The 22,393-nt window shown below is 52.7% G+C and overlaps 1 protein-coding gene across 3 annotated transcripts; it reads left to right on the forward strand.

The window, feature by feature from the left end:
• The first annotated feature begins 631 nt into the window (after positions 1-631).
• On the forward strand, positions 632-21,721 carry LOC108934143 (SH2 domain-containing protein 4A). Of its 3 annotated transcripts, none has more exons than XM_029251598.1 (8): positions 632-736; positions 1,472-1,819; positions 8,561-8,708; positions 8,833-8,950; positions 10,865-10,912; positions 11,373-11,408; positions 14,089-14,299; positions 20,397-21,721. In XM_029251598.1, the coding sequence occupies exons 2-8, from the start codon at positions 1,639-1,641 to the stop codon at positions 20,582-20,584; spliced, it is 930 nt and encodes a 309-aa protein (XP_029107431.1). In that variant the 5' UTR covers positions 632-736; positions 1,472-1,638; the 3' UTR covers positions 20,585-21,721. The 3 variants fall into 3 exon arrangements, with proteins under 3 accessions (XP_029107431.1, XP_029107433.1, XP_029107432.1); XM_029251599.1 differs by lacking the exon at positions 632-736 and adding an exon at positions 856-934; XM_029251600.1 differs by lacking the exon at positions 10,865-10,912.
• Positions 21,722-22,393: the final 672 nt, after the last annotated feature.

A 22,393-nucleotide genomic window follows, 5' to 3' on the forward strand; every position in this document is an offset into this window, starting at 1 on the left:
TTATTTACCCATTTATACAGCTGGGTTGTGTTTTTACAGCGGTGCAGTGTGTAGGAGGAGCTCCAGTGCACTGTGGGTAATAAGAACAGTGCAGTGCGGTTCAGCGCAGTGACGGAAAGTGGAGCGGTGCAGCGTGAAGGACGGGATCCAGCAGTGGGGGGGGGGGGGCATCCGGCACTTCATGGAAAAGCAGTGGTGCCACAGGCAGTGTGGCCAAGAGGTGCAGCACAGAGCTCAACAGCCGGGAAAAGTGTGATGTGCAGAAAGAGCGCGGCGCAGCGCCAAGGTGCAGCGCCACAGCACACTGGACCCAGGCAGCAGGCCACACATGAGGCCCGGCCACAGCTCTCGTGCGTTGCGTTTTCGTGTTTCTTTACACCCTCGCACCGTTTACTTTCGGCACGTCCGCCGTCACCGAAGAGCCGCTCGTCCCTCCTTCCCCGTCCGCTTCCCCTCCTCTTGCTCGGCCCTGCAGCGCAACAGGATGCCGGCAGTGCGCTGTGCGCTGCTTCCTGAGCACCCCTTCATTGTTTTAAGGAGAGGGAGAGCAGTGTGTGTGTGTGTGTGTGGGAGAGAGAGTTAGTGAGCGAGAGAGAGAAAGAGACAGAGAGTGGTGGTGGGGGTGGGGGGGATGGAATGCTGTGATGTCACCAGTCATATACAAAGGCACGAGGACACATCCACACTTGGACTCAGCGGCCGATCGACTCCCACTGCAGACCCTCCACACCCTGCTGTGAGTACAGCCCATTTTTTACACTTCTTTGTCTTCTTTCCTTACTGTGTCCCCCTCCTCTCTCTCTCGCTCTCTCTCTCTCTCTCTCTCTCTCTCTCTCTCAATCTCTCTCTCACTCACACACACACACACACACACACACACAGACTTTCCTGAATCCGAGCGCAGGCAGCTCTCCGTGCTGACACTTTCACTACGGTAAGTCTTGCAGCACCTCTGCCGTTCCCTCGCTGCTTTTGTCACTGCCTCCGTTCTGCTTCCCGCCGTTGCTAATAAAGTTCTGGAAACTCTCATGTGTGCGTGCGTGTGTGTGTGTGTGTGTGTGTGTGTGTATGTGCATGTGTGTTAGGAGGCCAAGTGAGGATATCGTTGATGTTTCCTCGGCCGGAAAGCTGCACAGTAAACCACATATGAAACGTGGCGAAAGGCATCGGTGTTTACTTTTGGAACTGCGGAGCCTCTCCGGTGGGAGGAAGGGAGGACGAGACGGGGGACAGAAAAGGGTGTGTGTTTGGAAAAGGTGCTGCTTTGCTCCCGAATCGGATCCTTGTTCCTTTGGATTTCGGTCCCGGGCCTAGAGAGCAAAGCGTGTCAAAGCGGCGTATCTGTGCGCGTGGCAGTAAATCTGTGGTGCTTTTCCCTAAAGTGTCCAAAAAGTGTATTAAAGAGGAACAAAGAGGAGGATTTAAAATAAGGTGATGTGGTAAGTGTGTGATTCTTTGTTTCCTGCCTCAGCGCGCTGGATGCCTTCTCGTGGGGTGTGTGCGGCAGGGGTGATCGCCAGGGCAACGGAGCAGCGGTAGAAGGACCGTTTGTGCCGAGCGGCCTCTCTGCGGGACTTTGCTCCTCTGGTCGCCTCTCCCCCTCGGAAGCGGTAAAAGCCCCCCCACAACACCGTCAGCATGCTGCAGCAGATCCTGCAGGACATGTACGTGGACCCGGACGTCCTGGACGCCCTGAACGAGGAGCAGAAGAAGATCCTCTTCCTCAAGATGCGGCAGGAGCAAGTGCGCCGCTGGAAGGAGCGAGAGGAGCGGCTGGAGAAAGAGGCCACTTTGGCCCTCAGACCGAAGCCTAAGAAAGGTACGGCGCACACCACGGCACCCCGTGTCACCATCACCACCCCTGTCCACGGTCCCATCGAGCCCGCTCGTGTCCCACGCTCCGGAGCTGCAGTTCTGGCTTCCTTTTTACTCCCTTTGTTGAGTCCAGCGGCAGCCGCCCAACACGTCTCGGCGAAAAGTTCAAGTTGTGCTTTAGAAGAAACTCAAACTTGCATCACACTGAGCCGTTTATTTGACACCTTTCTCCAAAGAGAGTTACAGTATTAAGCTCCTTACCGTTATTTACCAGTTTATACAGCTGGGGAATTTTACCCGAGCAGTTTAGGATAAGTACCTTGCTCAAGGGGACTACAGCTGGACATGAGATTTGAACCTTTGGGTCCAAAGGCAGCAGCTCTAACCACTTCGCTACCGGCTGTCCCCAGAACATGGTACATGTGTATAAACGATGTTCGCATTAGGACATACCGTACTGCCCATATTGGACATTAGCTCTTGGTTCGATTGTTGAACCCACAGTCCTGACCGGTGAATCACACACCCTTTAAGGAGTTGTAGAAAAGTGGAGAGGCATCCAGAAAAGACCAAATGTCGTGAGAAGACACTTTTCCAAAGTGGGCTAGATGTACTGTAACCAAACAGGTTTCCTCTGCAAACATTTCTGTGGAATCGTACACCAGCTCTTTCGTTTTCGTTTTTTAAAATCAGCATGTATTATAAATAGTCACCATGCTGTGTGTTGAATATCCGCTGTGTCGCGTTCGAGGCGGAGTCCCGGTAACATCTTTGGGATCTCGGTGCTGTGACGCGTTCCTCCTGGGGAGCCGCACCGGCTGATCGCGGTCACACTTGTGCAGTTGATCAGTGGCTATCAACCCTCCGTGTGCTTAACGAACCGACCCAGAAACACGAGGAATCGGTTAAACGCGGGCAGCTTTATTTCACGACCCGGCCTCGCTCTTAAAGCTGCCGACGCTCACTATTCACGTGCAGGAGGCCTGCGGGACACACGCTCCTCGCGGTGTGTCGGTGCACTCTTGGGGAGCAGCTCCGATACTGCAAAACCCACGGAAGAGAACTCTCGTAGCAGGAAACGTCTGCATGGCTTTAAAGGTCACCTGTAATTCTGAGGGTTAACAGCTATGTAAAGGAAATGGGCCTCAAGCATGAGTAATGTGAAGTGGCACGAAGCCCGATCAGCATCTGCTGATGAAAAACAGTGTCGGGTTTTGCAGCGAGCAGCCGCCCCGCTCACCAGCGTCAGAACTAAGCAGCCCAAGCACTTCGGCTTTGGCCAGAGACGCTGCGCTTACATTTAGCTGACGCTCTTCTCCAAAGCTACTTACAATTATTTACCCATTTGCACAGCTGGGTAATTTTACCAGAGCAATTTAGGGTAAGTACCTTGCTCAAAGGTACTACAGCCGGAGGCAAGAGTCTGGACTCCCAGCTGGCCCCTGCTACCAGCTGCCATCTCAAGTCCGGAGTCTCCTCCACGATGATAGGGCAGCTTCACGGCTGTGTTTGGGCGAGCTTGTTGCCGAGGCACGTGCGGAATGTGTATAAGTGTATACATGTTTGTGTGTGCGGAGCGAAGTAAAGTGAAGCGCAGCCCACGTGAAACCTTGATGAGATGTCGTCCTGAAGGCCAGTAATCAGAAGGGAGACACAGGGGGACATCTGGGAGCGCAGTGGTTAGAGCTGCAGCATTTGGACCCAAAAGGTCACAGGTTTGAATCCCACTTCTAGCTGTGGTACCCTTGAGTAAGGTACTTACCCTAAATTGCTCTGGTAAAATGACCCAGCTGTACAAATGGGTAAATAATTGTAAGTTGCTTTGGAGAAGTGTCAGATAATGTATTATGGGGCGGGTTGGGGCCACACTGAAACCGCTTCGAAGAAATGCTTTCTGTCCTGCTAGAATCCCACCTCTCCACTTTTTTCCTACTGGCTGTGAGAAGTTTGTTATTCTTGCTACTGGCACACTGCTGCTCCTCGGTGGCATCCAGCCAGGCAGTAAAACCCAAAAGGCCTCACCAGGGAGCCCCGCATGACCGCATGGCAAACAACAGCAAAAGCTCTGCTGTGGCACGATGACTCGATGTCGCTCGGCACCCACGTGGGCTCACACGTGCACCGGGTCGGGATGGAGTCTCTTCTCTGCCGCGTCGGAACAATGCGCCTATTCTCGACCGTGTGGCCAGTGCGACATTTTGTGGAGAGACAGAGAGAGTTCTGTCCGTATTGGGCCACTGCAGCTGTTCTCGGGGGTCAATAGTCCCGTGTCAGAAGCCACAGTGTTCATTCCGAACGAGCCCAGCGTAACGGCACCCGCGGCTAATGAGCGACAGACTTCCAGCTCGGCGAGCGCCGAGTTACCGACTCGAGGCCTTTCAGTCTTCGGGTTCTTTGCGATGGGCGTGATTTCGAGGATCCCGCAGTTCGAAAGGCGCCTGTTATCGCTGCGAAGCCGATTCCGAGTTGCCGCGTCGTTGGCGTGACGCGGAGGATGTTGTGATTTGAAGTTTGCGTCAGGGTTTCCTTTGACTTCTTTTGAGCAACGATGAATGGAGTTTCCTTGCGAAGAGCCTCGCGTCCCGCAGGAGCGGGAAGCGAGAGCGGCACGTCTTCAGCTTCCCGTAACAATGCGGCGGGATGCCAAGGATGGGGACGTGCGGGAGCTGAATTTTTCGTAAAACTTTTCAAAGTGTGTTCGGCAGGACCGGCGCTGACGTCACGTGGCCAAACCGTCCCGCGCGGTGAAACTGGGCTGCCGTTGCTACAGAAACGAAGCAGTGGTTGAATTGTCCCCCCCTCTGAGACCAAAGGAACCCTGGTCTGATAGAAACCAGGCTGGTCCCTTGAAAAGCCTCATAACTGGCAATTAGTGCAGCAGGTTTGTGGGTTCCTCCCGCTGCACCTCTGAGGCTGTAATTTGGGCACTGACCATGAACATAAAGGTCATAATTTCCTGCAGTGGTGCACAGGCAGCTGGAGGATTAGCAGCCATGGAGTCAAGAGGAGGCCAAAGAGCAAAAGAAGCGTTCAGACAGTCCCGGAATTAGGGCAGAGAAAGGTTACGTTGCGCGTCATGGAAACACGACGCAAAATTCTTGACCGATACCGCACGGTCCCGGACACGGTTTCGATCGAATCATCCACCTGGGGCAGAAACACCGGAAAGGCGAGTTCGCGGAAATATGTGGAATATTTTTGTAGAACTGATCCTCGGGAAGGCGTCCTCAGGAGTGTCGCCCAGGAGTCAGATTCACACGGTTCGCCCCGGGCCGACCCTGTCAGACCAGTTTCAACACGCTCCCCGGCATCGCCGAAGAGGCCGGTTTCCTTTCTTCCGAGATTGTGGCTGGACCTCTAAAGACAGCAGCCCCTGCAATATTTCAGCTCTTTGTTCGCTGCCATCGGCAAGGAGCGGCAGCTCGGGTCCTCGAGGAGGTGACATGGGCAGGGGAGGAGCTTCGTGACCCCAATTATGGAACAGCGGCAAGTCTCAAAAGCTCTAGTTTTCCACCACCTGAGCACCGCAGCAGATCCGGCCGAGAAAACCGTAGCTATTTCTGCAGGACGTTTCATTTGCATGTGTTTTCCGTGCATGTGCTTCTCTGTAATTTATCTTATTTGTACGTGGGGAGGGCAGCTGTAGTGATTTGAAACTCTGGCACTTTTCAGTCTCCATTGTAAAGCGGGTAAAGCGGTTACCAGTATCCTCAGCATTATCCCAAACTTCACAGCAAATAACGGACAGAAGCCGGCGACCTTGAAGCAGGGCTTTGTTCAGGGAGGATCTGCCTTAATGTTGCTCATCTTCAGCTCTGGATTGCTGAGAATTCGAGTTATTTTGAAAAAAACCGTTTGTTTTTGTCTTTCCAGTTGTCATTCAAGGGGCCGCAGGGTTCTGTAGTCCACATGTACAAATATCACTGTTTATGGCTCCAAACCCGGAATAAACCGAATAGTATATTAAGTCAGTTAATCAGTATCGATGAGCACTAGTCCCAGACAGCTTGTCCCAGACCGTAAAATTGCTTTAATAACACAGACGTACGAATGCTGCTCTGGCTTCATAAAATATACTAAAAACTATTCTGGACCAACCCTGCGATAAAGTGGCGCCCCATCCAGGGTATATCCCCCTTAGCCTTGTGCCCAATGCTTCCAGGAGAGGCTCAGTTTTACCACGACCCTGCTCAGGACAAGTAAGGCTATTGAAATTTGATGGATGGATGGATGGATGGATGGATGGATGGACTATTCTGGACCATGTTCATTGCACATATTTTAATTGCACCTAGATGGAAGCTATGTAAATGTTCATGTTGGTATTCATGTCCAGTTACCAATAATATGCTGGACAATATGAGATGAGAAAAGGCAGCTGGTAGCTTACTGGTTAGAGCTGCTGCAGTTTGACCCAAAGGTCACAAGTCTGCTGTTGACCAAGGTACTTACCCTGATTCACTCCAGTGAAAAATTCCCCAGCTCTATCAACGGATAAATAATTGTAAGTCACTTTGGAGAAAAGCATTAGTTAAATAATTAAATGCAAAACACTTTGCTCAAGATCTGTTAATGTAATTCTCAGAAAGGCTGTCACCACAAACATCTTTCTGGGACGAATCTGACTTGATCAAGTTTAAAATTTCTGAAACATTAAATGCTTCATTTACCAATAGTTTTTCAAGTTGTTTATTGTCATTCTAAAGCATATGGTTCATAGCAAATAACTTTCACATTTACATTTACTAGCAGGCACTTTTCTCCAAAAATACAAAAAGTGTATTAAATCAATGGAAAGAGGGATTTGGATGCAGATGCGTGATTCTACTACAGTAGAGTCAATTTGTCACATACCACGGTATAAACCAGTGTACATTAGACAAATAGCTACATAAAGGTTTATCTATTATTCAGCAATGATGTCTTATCAAAAATGATTAAACATGACATCCTCAGAGCAAAGTTTTTGCTGCTGAAACACGATTGGTGGAAACACGATTTTGATTCTTCGCCCGATATATCAGCAGTAACGTCCAGCCCTGGCATTTTAAAATAGCCGGGTATCAATTAAGTTTGTTGGGCACGGAAAGCTGGACAAGGTCGCATTTTATGCATTCATTTACGCTAATATTTATTCATTTATTTGTTCTGCTGTTTTGAGAAACATCGGCCTAACTATAAGCTCGGTTACGCGTCACTACCGTCGATGGTTGTATAAAAGTGGAGATCGGAACGCGGCGCAGCCCGGATTGTGAGACAAACACGTGTCATCTGCCATTCCGTAGCGTCATCACATTCCAGTGGTCACCGGACCGAATGGCGTCACACCGGCTTTCGCCTCACGTGCTGCAAAGAGGTCAAACGGAGACAATGGCACACACTGTAAAAATAGCGCGTTCGTTTATTCAATTAGCGCGACTGTTGCGATGACACGCTCAGAAGACGGCGTTAAGGCCGACGCGCTCCAGCGTGGCGCCGAGGGATCGGTTCAGGCCGAACTGTCCATACGCCGTCGGTGCAATCGCAGCTTTGTCTCCCGCCGGCCGAGTACGCGAGCGGTCGAGGGTTACGCTAAATAGAAAAGCACCGGAGCTTTATATTTAATACGCAAAGATCCGAGACACCCGGCAGAGTCCCGAACCAGCTGATTGTTACAAAAAGCACAGACAGCGCTGTTTTACCCCGCTATTACAGTGGCACACGCTGCCTTTGTGCTGCATTCAGCCTTGGAAAGCGAGTTTGCGTTCTGTGGCCGAGTGGCTTTTCGCTCATGAGACACTTATTTTACCGCGTCCTAATCCACGCAAGCAGGGACGACCTATTCGGCAGCTCTGTTGTCGGACAGCGCGAGCCGAGTGCGAAACGACGCCGCTTCTTCACGGAGCGCACGGGCTGAGAAAGCAGGATGCGGACGAGGATTGTAACTCGAGCGACGGACTTGGCTTGTCCCGATTTCGAAGGCAACGGCCGAGATCTGCCGACACTTTCATTTGGTGCGCGCGGGAAGGCCGTGATGATGTTGGCTTCTGATATCCATCTTGTCCTGGGGAATTTTCGCATCACATAGCATTTCTGCGCTCTTTTCATAACGTCCGTGTAAAAGAAAAAAAGCATTTTTAGAATTTTTTCCTCGTCGAACCGGTTTCCTTTCAGCAACCGAAAAGACGTCCGGTGTGACTTTTCTTCCGGAACTTATGTTTACTCTTTGCGGGACGTAAAATGAAAGAATAAAGCAGCTTACAGTTATTTACCCATTCATTCAGCTGGGTAATTTTACCGCAGTAGTTTAAAGTAAGTACCTCACTCCAGGGTAGGACATCCAGAAGTGGAATTTGAACCTGCAACCTTTGGGGTCGAAAAGCAGCACTTGTAACCAGCTGCTCTAGATACAACCCTTTATGAAGCATCCTTTTTGGGGCAGCTGGTGGCATAGTGGCTAGTGCTGCTGCCCTTGGACCCCCCCAAAGGTTGCAGGTTTGAATCTCACCGCTGGCTGTAGTACTCGTGAGCAAGGTACTTACCCTAAATTGCTCCGGTAAAACTGCCCACGTGTATAAATGTGTAAATAACTGTGAGTCACTTTGGGGGAAAAAAAACGTCAGATAAATGTTGAGATCTTCTTCAGTCTGTTCCGCTGTATAAAATGTCCCATTTCTGTTTGTTTCTGCTTTCATCGCAGATGTGAAAAGAACCATGTTTCTCACCGTGATCCTCAGTACGAAATTGTGTCTCTGTGTCCCTCCAGTCCTCAGTAAGAATGTGAGCTGGCTTCTAGGCCGGGATGGAGACGTCCATGTCTCTGTGATCGGAGAGCTGGACGAGCTGGACTCCTCCAGAGGCCCCCGCTCCGGTTTCGGGGAGAAGAAGCCATCGAGTCCTCGCAGCAACATGTGGTACGAAGCGTCGACAGCAGCAGCGAGACGCACGAACGCGAACCCTTTCGTACCCGGGGGGTGCGGAGCCATTCGAAACTGAAAATGTCCCCATTTCACCCCGTGTCAAATTGGACTTTTCCAGGGTGCCGTCAGAGAGTCTCAGGAGCAACTCGGTCAACAGGATGCTGACAGAACCCGTTCGGACCGGGAGGGAGAACCTCCCGCCGGGCACACGGGACGGGATCGAGCTCAGCTTCAGGGTGAGTCTCAGTGCGACTGAGTGTGTCCCCGTCTGGGGAATGTCCCCGTTTGCTTGTCACCTTCTGCAAAACTTCCAGAGCAGAAACTTGATTTTCAGATTTTTTTTAATTTGTCTCTTTTTGAGGTGATAATTTAGTGCAGTTAGAGAAAAGGTAGAGCGAAACACAAATACGAACATGCTTATGTGAGTACGAGTGTGTGCGTGTGTGTGTGTGTGTGTGTGTGTGTGTGTGTGTGTGGGTCTCCCCCAACACCAAATCCAGCCCTTCACATTCCTAGACCTCCACAGGCCCCCGCTAAACTCTATCCATTTTGCTCATTCCTTGTTCACCTCATGCCTTTTCTTAGCCCCCACATTCCTTTTTGTTACCGTGACACCCCCCCCCCCGCTCCCTGCCCCCATGCACTACAATGTACTGGGAAAACTGGAAGCGTAGCGGTTAGAGCTGTTGCGTTTCAACCCGAAGGTTGCAGGTTTGAATCCCTCCTCCAGCTGTCGTACCTTTGAGCAAGGTACTTACCCTAAATTTTACTCAGCTACTCATGTAAAGTAATGTAAATGTTATGAATGTGATTAGGAATCGTGGATACTGTGATAAAGATTTATGCAGCTACTCGTGTGATGAACATTGGTTCATATGGTGGGAAGAAATTAAGTGCACTTAAGAATCACACGTCTGCATCTAAGTGTCTCCTCCTGCTAATGTAATGAACACATTGTATTTTTAATGAGATGTTTGTCGCTTTGGAGAAAAATGTCTCCTAAATGAATACATGTAAATGTAAATTACTACAGTAAAAATTACCCAGCTGAATAAATGGGTAAATAACTATGAATCGCTTTGGAGAGACGCGTGCGAAAAATGTAAAAATGTACAGTACCGGGTGTGTCAGTGCGAGTGTGTAGACTGTTCATATGTGCGTGCACGTGTGTGAGGATGCTGTGCGTAACACCTGGGTTTGCAGCTGTGTTTTGGCATTAACCGCATCCTGTGGGTCGCAGGTGCGAGATGAGAACGCGCAGGCATTTCACTTCGCTTTCTCCCACCCCAGATGCTGTCATCGAGCAAGCTGAGGGTTGGATTGCAACTCTTGTGTGTGTGTGCGCGTGTGTGTGTGTCCGACAGAGACGAGGGGTCGCCGTTGCCTTGTAACCTTTGGCAAAAAACATTTGCGGGGTTGTCATGACAACCTAACGTGTGCCGCAAGCACGTCGGCTCGGCGATGAGCTCGGCCGCACAGCTCTGCAGGACCGCGTTTATCCCAGCCATGACACGCGCTCGGTGGTCGCACACGTTCTGTGCTGCGTGAGCAAGATGGCGTGTGTATCCACAGGTAAATAACACGTTAATAACAGAGATGAGGAAACAGAGCACAGAGAACGACTGCTGCTTCAGAGATCCTCGGAAAACAGAACTGAACTGAATTAATGAAAAAAAAAAACCCTGAAATGTGGTTAATTTTTAAAGTTGAACAAGGTAAAGCAATTTGCTGTACTTCTTTCGTTTGACATAACATTTTTTTTGCTCTTTTTTTGTTCATATTTTTAAGCTTATGTGACATTTCACTTTGTTGTGTCCATGATCACCCACAACGTGAGGTGGATTACGTTATGTAATACGGTATTGTACAGCGATTTTCTCTCTTTCGCTTTTTGAGATATTATAGTACTGAGCTCATTTTGGCTGAAAGAGCAGAGCACTTTTTCAGAACCGGTTTCTCTCGGGTCTTTCAAATAAGTACCAAAGTCCTCCAGCTTTAGCCTCCGTGCAGCACTAATGGGATGTGGGTAACTTACCCTGCTCACATAGTGAACGGAAAGCAAAGTGTAAAAATGCAACAGTGGTGACCTGGAACACAAAAAAGCACCGAGCCCATTGAGTCCATTGAACCGAGGTGATGTTCTGTTGCAGGAGAACACAGAGGACTTGAGGTCAGGCCCTCACTTGCACCCCCTCCAGGTCAGTTACATTCGATTATTTATCTGACATGTTTCTCCAAAGTGAATTACAATTTTAACCTCCCTACAGTTATTTACGTATTCATACACCGGGTAATTTTACTATGTCTGTAGCACTAGGGATACTAGTGTACTGGTTAGAACTACTGCCTTTGGACACAAAGGTCACAAGGTCAAATCCCTCCTTGAGCAAGGTCCTTACCCTGAAATTCTTAGAATTACTCTGGTAAAATTACCCCAATGAGTAAATAGATTAAAACTGTAAATGACTTTAGAGACCAGCATAAATGTAAATACTTTTCTCAAGGGTACTACAGCTGGATGTGGGATTCAAACCTGCACCCTTCGGGTCCAAAGGCACCGCACTACCCTCTGGCCCTTTTCTCACAGGTGTCTGTAATCCGAAATGTGTCTGTGATCCAACATACCTTTCCTCTTCGTTTCTGTTTCCTCTCCTCCAGGTGCTGGAGAAAGAACAGCGGCCGCTGTCACCTGTGGTAAGAGCACCTTTATACTCTTTCCTTTGAGTTTCCTGTCTACGGATAGAAGAGCAAAATTGAGAAAAAGCGTTCTTAGCCAATGCTGTTGGACACAGGAAATGTCAAAACAGTTTTCTTTCATCCTTTGGTTCTCAGTAACTTCTTAGCAACACATGCAGTATTATGTCGCATTCTGGAATTTTCAAATAAAATAGGCTTCACATACTTTCAAGCAACACTATGTCTTTTTTATATATATATATAGAGAGAGAGAGAGACACGGTTCCCGACTCACGATGAGGTTACGTTCCGATAAACCCATCGTAAGTCAAAAATGTCGTCGGTCGAAAATGCATTTAATACACCTAACCTACCGAACATCATCGCTTCTTATCCTTTAAGATGGTCCATATGGTCGATTGCGAAAGTCCAAGTTCACGCGCGATGGCCATTACGGCCCGTCGCCTTCGTGTTGGGCAATTATCTCGAGTTTTTCCTCGAGAGTCACTGTCCTCCTCTTCTTCTTCTCACCGGTAGCAGGAGACACAGATGGGCGTTTCGTACACATGATGGATGCGCAAAACACAACGTAGGTACGGGGGGTATCCAAAGAAACGCTGTAGAAACAGAACACTGTAGAGTCTCGGTTGTAAACGCTAGCGACCGCGTGACAGACTGGGAGGTGCGGATCGCTGCCGCTGCCCAGCATCACGAGTGGGTATCGTACCGCGTATCGCTTGTCCAGGAAATAATAAAAATTCGAAGTACGGTTTCTGCTGAATGTGTATCGCTATCGCACCGTCGTAAAGTCGACAAATCGTAAGTCGGACCATCGCAACTCGGGGACCGTCTGTATTATGTTGCATTCTGGAATTTTCACATTTACATTTTTTCATTTATGTGACACTTTTCTCCGAAGTGACTTCAACATTATGGTCCCTACAATTATTTACACGTTCATACAGCTGGGTAATTTTACTGGTGCAATTAAGGGTAAGTACCTTGCTCAAGGGCACTACAGCTGGAGGTGGGATTCGAACCTGCAGCCTTTGGGTCCAAGGGTTCGACATTAACCGTTACGTTAAAAATGGTGACGCTGCGAGGTATGTTTGCAGAAGCGGCAGTTTTGTCGTCCGCTTTGCTGCGGTTCCAGTTCTTAGAGCTGCAGTCTAAACCGCTGGAGACTCTCAAGCGCCCCTGCTCTGCATGTTCTACTCGGCTCTCGGCTGCAGACGCCTCATTAGTAGCTCTGCGCCGTCGTCTGCGGCTCAAAATATTTCACCCTTTGGCCTCGTGTGTTTAGTCTGCATCGCACACTGAAGCTGACCTGCCTTGTGTTAACATGCCCCCCCCCCTCGGTCCATGGTGGGTGGCAGTAGGAGCTTGTTTTTCCTCCCTGTCAAACAGTGGGATGTCATTCCTCCAGATTACAGCGGCAAGGTGACGGCGGAAGTGAATCATTAGCTCCCGTGTTATTCACAGCGCCGACTGCCTAAACTGTTTAAAGTGTCTGAGATTTCTTTCGGGAGGAGACGTGTTGCCCCCCCCCCCCCCACACACACACACACACAGAGGGACACGGATCCCCCCCACCCTCGGGCCAGCCGTCTCCGGGAGCACTTTGCGGGCGCTCTCCTTGCGGCCGTTTTGGCGATACGTCACCTGGGGTCGGTGTTCTGGAGCACGCTTGCGTACCGATGAAGGCCTTACGCTGCAAGGAAAACACACACACTCGTGTGCGTGAGCTTTATCGCACAAATATGCAAGCGCGGTGATTTTGGCGAGCGCGTACCCCCACGTGCCGGTGCGTCACAGTGTTTGCGGCGCGGTGCCGGGATGCAGATTGCAGCTTTTCTAAAGATATTTGAGCAAATCTCGGAGGGAGCTAAACATCCCGAGGGGATATGGGCGCCAGCTGTGGGCCGGGGGGTGTGGCGGGGGCTCATCTGCAGCCCACCCGTGTTCATTCGGACAGAAACTTACACAGTGGGCCGAATGAAAAGAGACGGCCGTTCTTTCAGCGTGTGCCACGGTGAGGATGACGAGAGACCACAACAATTCCGGCACCAATTATCGTGTTTTATTTATAAGGAGGGGGTGCAGACAGGGCTGTAGTCCTTGGGGGGGGGGGCGAGGAGCAGAATTCCCAGCTACGCCCCTGCACGCAACCATGGCGTCCAGCAGGAAGGAGAACACGTGACCACTGGCTTCTAACAGCACACACTCACTGCTGACACAAGTTACCCTGTATTCCTATATTCTTTTTATTCATCATCATCATCATTAGTTCATTGAGGAGAAAAGGATATTGTTTGATGGTACCTGTGCAAAAATGTAATATTTGTACTTGGGTGTAGTGCAGAGAAGGCGTAGAGGGGGTAAAAGGGGGTAAAAGAGGAAATACAGCGCTGTTTTGAATCTTCTTCTTCTTATTATTATTATTATTATTATGTGATAGATTATGATACATAATATCATAAGAGAAAGCTCATTATGTGTATTATGTATGTATCATAGCTATTATGTCGCATGAGAAAGACCGATTCTCATTAACCATTTTGTGGTAAAACAAAAGGACACAAGGGCTTCCGATACTTTCAAGCAGCTCTGTATGTATTTGATTTGATAACGTTTTTGTTTCTGTATTTACGGCGTAGTAAACAGCGGACTGGTCTCACAGATTCTTCTCCTCTTGCAGAAGGACGCGGAAAAGGTGATCGATTCAGGTGGTATCGCGGACCCCCCGAAAGCCCTGGGTCCGTCCAAAGGGCCGCAACTCAGGAATGTGAGCAAGACATCTGTCACAGCCAAGTGGGACCTGCTGGACTCACAGGAGAGGCATCTCGGTCCAGTAGTCATGAGAGGCAAACTGTGTCCTCAGGACTCGCTGGATCACCGCAGGGTGAAAGGTGAGAGAGCAGCATGCCAGCGTCCGTGTGTCCCAGGATCCATGTGTCCCTGTGCCTGTGTGTCCCTGCATCCTTGTGCCCCTATGTCTGTGTGTCCCAGCATCCATGTGTCCCTGCGTCTGTGTGTCCCTGCATCCCTACATCTGTGCGTCCCTGCATCTGTGTGTCCCTGCATCCTTGTGCCCCTGTGTCTGTGTGTCCCAGCATCCATGTGTCACTGTGTCTGTCTCCCTGCATCCTTGTGTCCCAGCATCCATGTGTCCCTGTGTCTGTCTCCCTGCATCCCAGCATCTGTGTGTCCCTGCATCCCAGCATACCCACATCCCTGCGTCCCTGTGTCCCAGCGACCCTACATCTGTGTGTCCCTGCATCCCCTGTGTCTCCCTCAGGCTGACAGCTCCATCTTTCCCAGCATGAATGGTAATATTGGCTAATGAAGCTGTGGTGTCCAACACTTCCAGCACATGGATCCAAAATAGACGCTGCAACTGAGGTCCTCGACTCTGTCCTCCTGGACACTTTCCTTTCCTTTCCTTTCCTCATCAGGTGGCTCAATGAGGCCTCTTTGAACCCCACCTTTGTTGTCCTGTTTCGGAGATTACTGTGTGTTTTTGTTTGTTTCCTGTGATGTAGCAATCCTTCAGGCTCTAACAGTGTAACATTACATAAGAGTGTGGCACAACCAGCCCTTTGAGAAAACTCACACACCAGGTAAACGAGGTAAAGTACTTAGCGCAGTCGACGCAATTACTGAGAGTTTCATGCGAAGAGCAGGCGAGCACTTCTTCTGGAAGTTCACAGCTCTCACGGCTAACAGGACATCTTTCCCCTGCGATCCCCGGGTTCGACTAGAATGAGGGAAGGAGTAAACTTGGAAAGTTTTACAGTAGTGTGTGTGTGTGTGTGTGTGTGTGTGTGTGAGGATTACTGCATGCCTTGTTTTTGCAGATGAGGACGAACTAGTCTGAAACATGACAGCTGGCAGCACAAGGGTTGGAACTGCTGCCGTTAGACCCAAGGATCATTGGTTCAAATCCCACCTTGAGTTGTAGTACCCATGAGGGAGGCACCTACTCTAAACTGCTCTGGTAAAATTACTCAGCTAAGTAACTCGACACTCAGCTAAATGGGTAAATGCAGATATAAAAAGACATCGAGCTGATGACAATCTTGGCGTTGAAACTATGTGCCGGAATTTTTTTTTTCGTGTTCCAGCCCTCTTGCTCCGTTTACAGCCGTGTAACGGGAACGTAAATACAAAGCGAGATTAAGAAGGTGACATAGTTGCTGTAGAAAAGAGCGGCGCGAAGTGTGGAAGGGAAGTCGGAGACCTCGGTGGAGACACGGAAATGTCGACTGCTTTCTTGGCCGATAGGGAGCGACGACGATGACGTGAAACCAGCGGAGGAGAGATGCTGCTGTGACCCAAGTATGGGGTCCACTTGACCGCCTCTTCGCTGGCCCCAAACGGAGATGAACGGAGACGACGGCAGCGTGGCGGCGAACTGCTGCAGTCCGCCGCCTCGCTGCTGTTGTTGCACTTATTTTTCTCCATGTGACCAGGTGTGCTTGGCACTGCTCGCACCCTTGCGCCAGTCCCCGAGTGAACTCCGAAGTTGAGTTCGCCGCTTGGTGTCGTTTGCTTTCACAGGTTATTAGTTCGGAACCCAGGGGTTTTTCCCCGTCTATTTCGGGGTCCGATGTCCCTTCGCCGATCCTGGATTTCATAATCCACGTGGATCTGGCGCGCTGGGAGTCATTTCAGTGCCAAATGCATCGGAAACTGCACACTTTACTTCAGCTGCGTTCCTTGACCGATTATGCCGGATCAGGCATCGGTTTGTCGGTGTAGGAGAGGATTAGAGGGGTTTTCTCCAGCTTATGGTGAGGCAAAACAGCTGACAACCATCTGAGAACTTTGCAATGTTTTGGCAGCGCGCGGCAAGTCAGGCGGAGCGCCCTCTAGTGGACCGGGGTGAGTATGGAGCACTGCGCCCCACCGTGGCTCCTGCTGGAAACGAACACTGGGCACTCACAGGTGTGCAGCCGCACGCCGTGGGAAGGAGGCTCTTCTTTTTAGCGGGAATTTGTGCCGCTGGAAATGTCTTTGACTCATATTCACGCAGTAAAAATGGTCATGGGAGCTGTTGCTGCTGTAATGGACTGGACAGCTGGTAGCGCAGTGATTCCAGCTCCTAGCTTGGTACCCAAAGGTTGCAGGTTGGAATCCCACCTCCAGCTATAGTACACTTGAGCAAGGTAATTACCCAGTTATATAAATTGGTAAATAATTGTAAGGAGACTAGCACTGTAAGTTGCTTTGGAGAAAAGCATCAGCTAAATGAAACATTTCATCTCACTGATGATCTTCCTCAGTTTATGGGCACAGAAAAAAATTATCTGAATAAGCGTCACGGCCTCGTTTTAAAACATGAGGAGACGGTCTGGATATCATTAAAAAAAAATTATTGAATTTGTGAAAATAGTGGTGCTAGAAATTGGTAGCTCAGCGATTCGATTCTCTGCCTTCGGAACCAAAGGTTGTAGGTTTGAATCCCACCTCCAGCTGTAGTACCCTTGAGCAAGGTACTTACCCTGAATTGCTTCAGTAAAATTACCCAGCTGTATAAATGAGTAAATACACACACAATCTCTACAGCCACTTGTCCTGAGTGGGGTCACGGTGAACCGGAGCCTAACCCGGCAACACAGAAGGGGAGCGGTCACACCCAGGACGGGATGTCACTCCAGTGCAGGGCACCCAAAAGCAGGACTTGAACCCCAGACCCACCACACACCAGGCTCTGTCCAAACCCCCTGCCCCCCCTTAATGAGTAAATAATTGCAGGTATATAACATCGTAATTTGCTTTGGTGAAAAGCGCCAGATAGAAGAACAGATGGAAGGTGCGGTGTGTGTGGTTTCCACACGGCGCAGTGACATCACTGGAGGAAGCTCGTAGTTCCGCAGGAGCCGTTTTCCAAACGAAATAAGGGAAGGCCCTCGACCTGCTCTTCGAGACTCGACGCGTTTTTCCCGCAACGAAGCGATTTTCCCGGCAGAGCGCAGATTTATGTCTTTCTCCTGTCCCGGATTAAGTGCTGCGTCTGACTCGTTTCTTCGGCCCGAAAGGCCGCCGCTGCCCTCCTGCGTGTGCCAACACACCGAGACACTTATCGAGCGCAATAACTACCGTGATTTGTGACGAGCGGAAGTTCAGATTTGCCGCGTCAGATTAAGCGGGAGCCAGATTTGGAAAACACTGCAGGACGCGTGAAATGCGATGTTTTCTTCGACCGGATTTTGCAGAAGCAAATAAAAATGCGTTTCGCTGGCTGTGGGGTTACGCACCACGGCCTGTTACCGCGGTGCGAAACTCATGAATGCGGCGAGTAGATAAGGAGCTCGTCGGAAAGCGTGGGTTCGGCCGAGATGATGAGCACTAAGGTGCGACGCCGCTCTTCGAAGCGGCGTCCGGTCCGCGGGGATCCTCGGCCGCCGCGCAGGTGTGATGTGGAAGTGCAGCAACGGGCGGCCAGAAGGTACTTCCGCGGCGCGCATTTGGCGGCAGCGCTGACGCTCCCGAGCCTCGGCGCTCCCCCTGCTGGCCGCTCGCCGCCTGTGCGGCAGCACCGAGGAAAGGTCTCGCCGCGTTCCTTTGTCTACCTCCGGATGGAACAAAAACCGCAAGGTGCCCGGGGCGGCGTCCGTACAGAAACGCGTTGGACGCCGGAAGTCGCCCGGCGATGCCCGGCGTCCGCGGCAAGCAGGGGTGGGTTCCACCGTGCGTGAGAGCCGTGGGTTGTGTGTGTGTCGCGTGGCCGGCTGCGGCGCGAGCAGAGGCGCGCCGGTGGGCGTGGGCCGGGCGGCGCGCGCAGTACCAGGTGATCGCCGGGGCGGAGGGGGGGGTCATGGGCGCACGAGGGCCGCCAGTTGCTGCTGACCGCGTGGTTCTGGCCGCTCTTCACCTTCACGAGGAAGGACACGCGTTCCGGCGTCGCGTCCCGTCTCTGGCCTCGGGCGACGTGCGGCCAGAGCTGATAAGTGACAGGGCCTCTGGCCGCCACAAAGCGCGGCGCCCCCCCACATCCCCCTCCCCCCTCCCCTCCCCTCCCCTCCCCTGGCCTTGCAATCCCCCCCCACCTCCTGCCTGCCACCCCCACCTCCACCCCCACCCCCTGCCGACCCCGCTCTCCTGGCCTGGATCACTGCACAGACGTGCCGCTCCGGAATTCTGCCCTCTGCCCCGCCGTGCCCCCCCACACCCCCCCGGCTCAGCAAAGGCGGGGATCTTTAAAGGGACAGACACTTTTGTTTGGTCACTTCCACTTTGGGCTTTTGGCGACTTAACGTTCGAACGACACCAGCGACGCACACGACATTTTTTTTTGTGCTGCCTGAGCGCAGCAGGTAGCGTAGCGGTCAGAGGTGTCACCTCCGAATTGCACCCGGGTTCGAGTCCCACCTACCGCTCCAGTACCTATCAGTTACTGCAGTATTAACTGTACAAATGGGCAAAAAATTCAACATATGTGGGGAGCGCAGGTGTCGTGTAGAAAAATGTTATTTAAATGAGTTAATTTATTAATGATGGCAATAATGAAAAGTCAGTGCAGATTAGATGTCAAAAGGTGTTTTGAAAAGTTGCTCTGTGTGTGTGTGTGTGGGACAACTGTCCAGCTGAAAAGGGAGGCCTAAGAGCGTGCTGGGACACACGCGCTGGGTTCGATGGTGCGGAGGAAGGCCGAGCGGAGCGTGTCGCGGGAAGCGGGACCCGAGCCGACGTGTGCGTCTCGCTCCGCTGCAGGAGGCCCGGGATTCGCTTCCCTTCCTGCGAAGATCCGACCAGGGAGCCGAAACACGGAATCCGAGGGAGGAGAGCGGACGGAAAGTTCTTCCTCTCGTGTTTATCGGCACGCCGTTCCACATAAACACACAAAATTAGTGGCCCGCGTGCACGCACACACACCGGGCCATTTAGCATTCTGCTCATGCTCTCGCCAGAGCCCGCAGCTTTAAACGGCAGGCGCCGAAAGCCTCAGACCCCGTGCGCGCGCGTGTGTGTGTGTGCGCGCGTGTGTGCGTGTGCGCGCGTGTGTGTGTCTGCCCGTCACTGGAGCCTGTCCAGGGTTTCCGTGGCGACCACACAACACAGCGAGACAATCAGCGCCAGAGGAGAAGTGCAGACCCACGCAGCGCGGCGAGAGGACATTAACACAGGAACCACAGGTCAGGGGGCACTGGAAGGGAGGGGGAGGCAGGAGGGAGGGGAGCGGCGCGGCGCGCGGCACCGGGGACGAGAGCGGCGCCGCAAAGCCGTCGCGATCGCGAGCGCTTCGGGACGAATTTGCGTCCGGGAATACCTGCGCGTGCGTGAGTGCGTGCGAGCGCGTCCGTCCGTCCGCGCGTGCGCGTGCATCCATGTGTGTGTCCGGGCGGAGGTGGGTTCGGGGGAGAGCAGCCGAGTGTGAAGGAGCGGGGTGTGTGTGCGCTCACATCTGCGTCCCCCGGGGAAGGACTAAAAATACGCGGCTCCTTGAGCCTTCTGGTGTCTGCGCTCCGCCACGGTCCCTCCGGCCCTCTCCATTCCCAGCGTCCTCTCCTCTCCTCCGCTCCCCCCCCACACCCCACAGTCCTCTTCCTCCCTCAGCGCATCCCCCCCTCCCCCCGACACACAAACGCACGCACGCACCAACTACGCCCAGCTGTGTCCCTGCTCCACTTCCTCCACAAATGACCTCCGGCTTGGCAGAGCGCAGCCCAGGAAGGAAGGGAACCCAAGGAGGAGAGAAAAGGGAGCGAAAAACAGGCTGCGGCGACGGTGGCGGCGGAGCGATAAAAAACGACATCGGGGAGAGGCGGGAGAAACGCGGCGTAATGTTGCGTCTTTGGCCGCTGCGGCGCGCAGATGAGATCTCCAGCAGGGGTCGTGCCCCCCAACCCCCGCCCCCCAGCTCCGCTGTCTGGTGAAAATGCCACCGAGAACGAGGAGAGAACGTCCGTCCTCGCGTGTCCCGTCTCGCCGCCCTGCGTGTCTTGTCCGGTTAAACGCTCATCACTGACCACCCCCCCCCATCCTTTGTCCGCCGTGTTGCAGGCCGAGATTTCCGCCTGGGCCCCGCCTCTTGCCGACCGGACCCCGACGGGGAGGAGGGGGGGCCCGCCGTGGCCCGGGGCCGAGTGGCGGCCCTCATGAAGAACTTCAACGTGCCCAGCCGCTCCAAGCCCCCGGTGCCCTCGAAGCCCACCCACCTGCAGCTGCTTGCCTCGCCCTCGCTGAGGTGATCCCGAGGGCACGGACGTACCTGCGGAGACGGACGCCCCTTCGCACGGCCTCGTGGGACGGCCGAGGGACAAGCGGCCGTTCGGGGCTTTCGCTCGTCCGTTCACACGAATATCGGCGACGCCATCGAGGCGCTCCATTTTTTCCCTCCCTTTTTTTCCACATCGTTCTTGGTTCTCGGCTTTATTTGCACGTAGCCTTATTACCGCAGTGTTTTATCCCTCTGTCAGATGCTTTGGCTCCGCCTGTGAGATCTGGTGACTTGCGTATATTTGACGGCGCGGCCGCTCGGCTCGGGTGTCGTGAAGCGCCGGCGATCGGGCGAGGACGACTTGCCTGAGCCTGCTTGCAGAGGATCGATAGCGCCGGGCCGGTCCTCCCGCAGGAGGCGCCGCGGCCGACGAGCGACGGCGAAAGCGGCGGCCCGGACGGCACCAGCCGGACCGCGATTATTTCTCAAGTCACACTTCCCGTGGCCCCTCGCACGGCCAATTTATATGCGTTCGCCTCCATCGGCCTGCCGACGGGCACAACTCCGACCCCGGGGGTCAAAGGCTAGGGGGGCGAGTGGCCATATTCCTGGAGAAACCAGCTGCCGGGTCGCGCCGGAGAGTTGCTTTTAACCCAGAAGGAGGATAATTGTTCACAGAACCGGTCTGCAGGTTATACGCCACTTTTATGGATCGCAAAAAAAAAAGAAAAGAAAACGGACGGATGGCGGCTGCTCTGGTGAGCGCCGCTCGAACCCGTCACGTAAACGAGGCCATTGATCGGGGCCTTCACCTCCAAACTTTCAGCCGCTGTCACGTGACCTCGGGGTGCCGGCTCCGCCCACTCCGGGCGACCGCAGCGCGTTCCTGCGGTTTGATCAGCAGTCAGCTGGAAGGTCAATGAAACGTGTTTTCTTCAGGGTTCATCCTCACTGTGTGTGCGTGCATGCGTGCGTGCACACACGCCTCCTTTCAGCCGCTTATGTGTCCATCATATGTGTAAAGTGCAGTACTCCTTATGTTACCCTTTCGTACATGCGGGGGTGTGTGTTGTGTTCGGCGTGTGTGACGGCGGGACGTGCCCCCCGCCCCCCCACTCACCACTCCGTGTCACAGCCATGTTGCAGCACCACAATAAAGCAGTTGACCCCCCACCAGGCTGCAGTGACGTGGTCCTTCCTGGGCTCAGTGGGCGGCGCTGGGGATGGGGATGGGGATGGGGTGGGAGTGGGGTGGGGGGTGTCGCCCGTTCCTCTCTGCTCCCCTGGAGCCTGACCAGTTAGGAGAGACAGGTTGGAATGCAAAGCGGCAGGTGTGACAGTGCAGGAGAGACCCCCCCCGACACCCACACACACTCACACACACACACACGCAGACACACACACATTTTCTCTCTCCTGTCTCCAGCTCCTCCCTCCATCTGTACCTCTCTCCCTCGCCCCCCCCCCACCCCCTCCACTTCCCCCGACTTCCCCATGTGCCTCTCTCGCTCCCCCTGCCCCTCCCAGGCAATCCATCTTTGCTCAGGGCGTTGAGGGAGTGCATCTGTGCGACTGTGTGCATGTTTATTTATGTCATTATTTGCATGTGTGCGGTGCGCAGATATCTACTTGTTGGATACGGGCGGTGTGTGGCACGGGATGGGGGTGGCGTGGAGGGGGCGACGCTGTCGGGATTGGGAATGGCACCGTTTGGGAACGCGGGAACGCCAGCGACTGACGCCAGGACTGAAACGAGGAACGGAGGGCAGGTGGGAGCAAAGTGGGAGGAGTGTCACTCTGCTGGGTGCGGGGTTTACCATGCTGAACGATGGTGTCACTC

Source organism: Scleropages formosus, chromosome 4, assembly GCF_900964775.1.
Source record: "Scleropages formosus chromosome 4, fSclFor1.1, whole genome shotgun sequence".
In the NCBI taxonomy this organism is placed as follows: Eukaryota; Metazoa; Chordata; class Actinopteri; order Osteoglossiformes; family Osteoglossidae; genus Scleropages; species Scleropages formosus.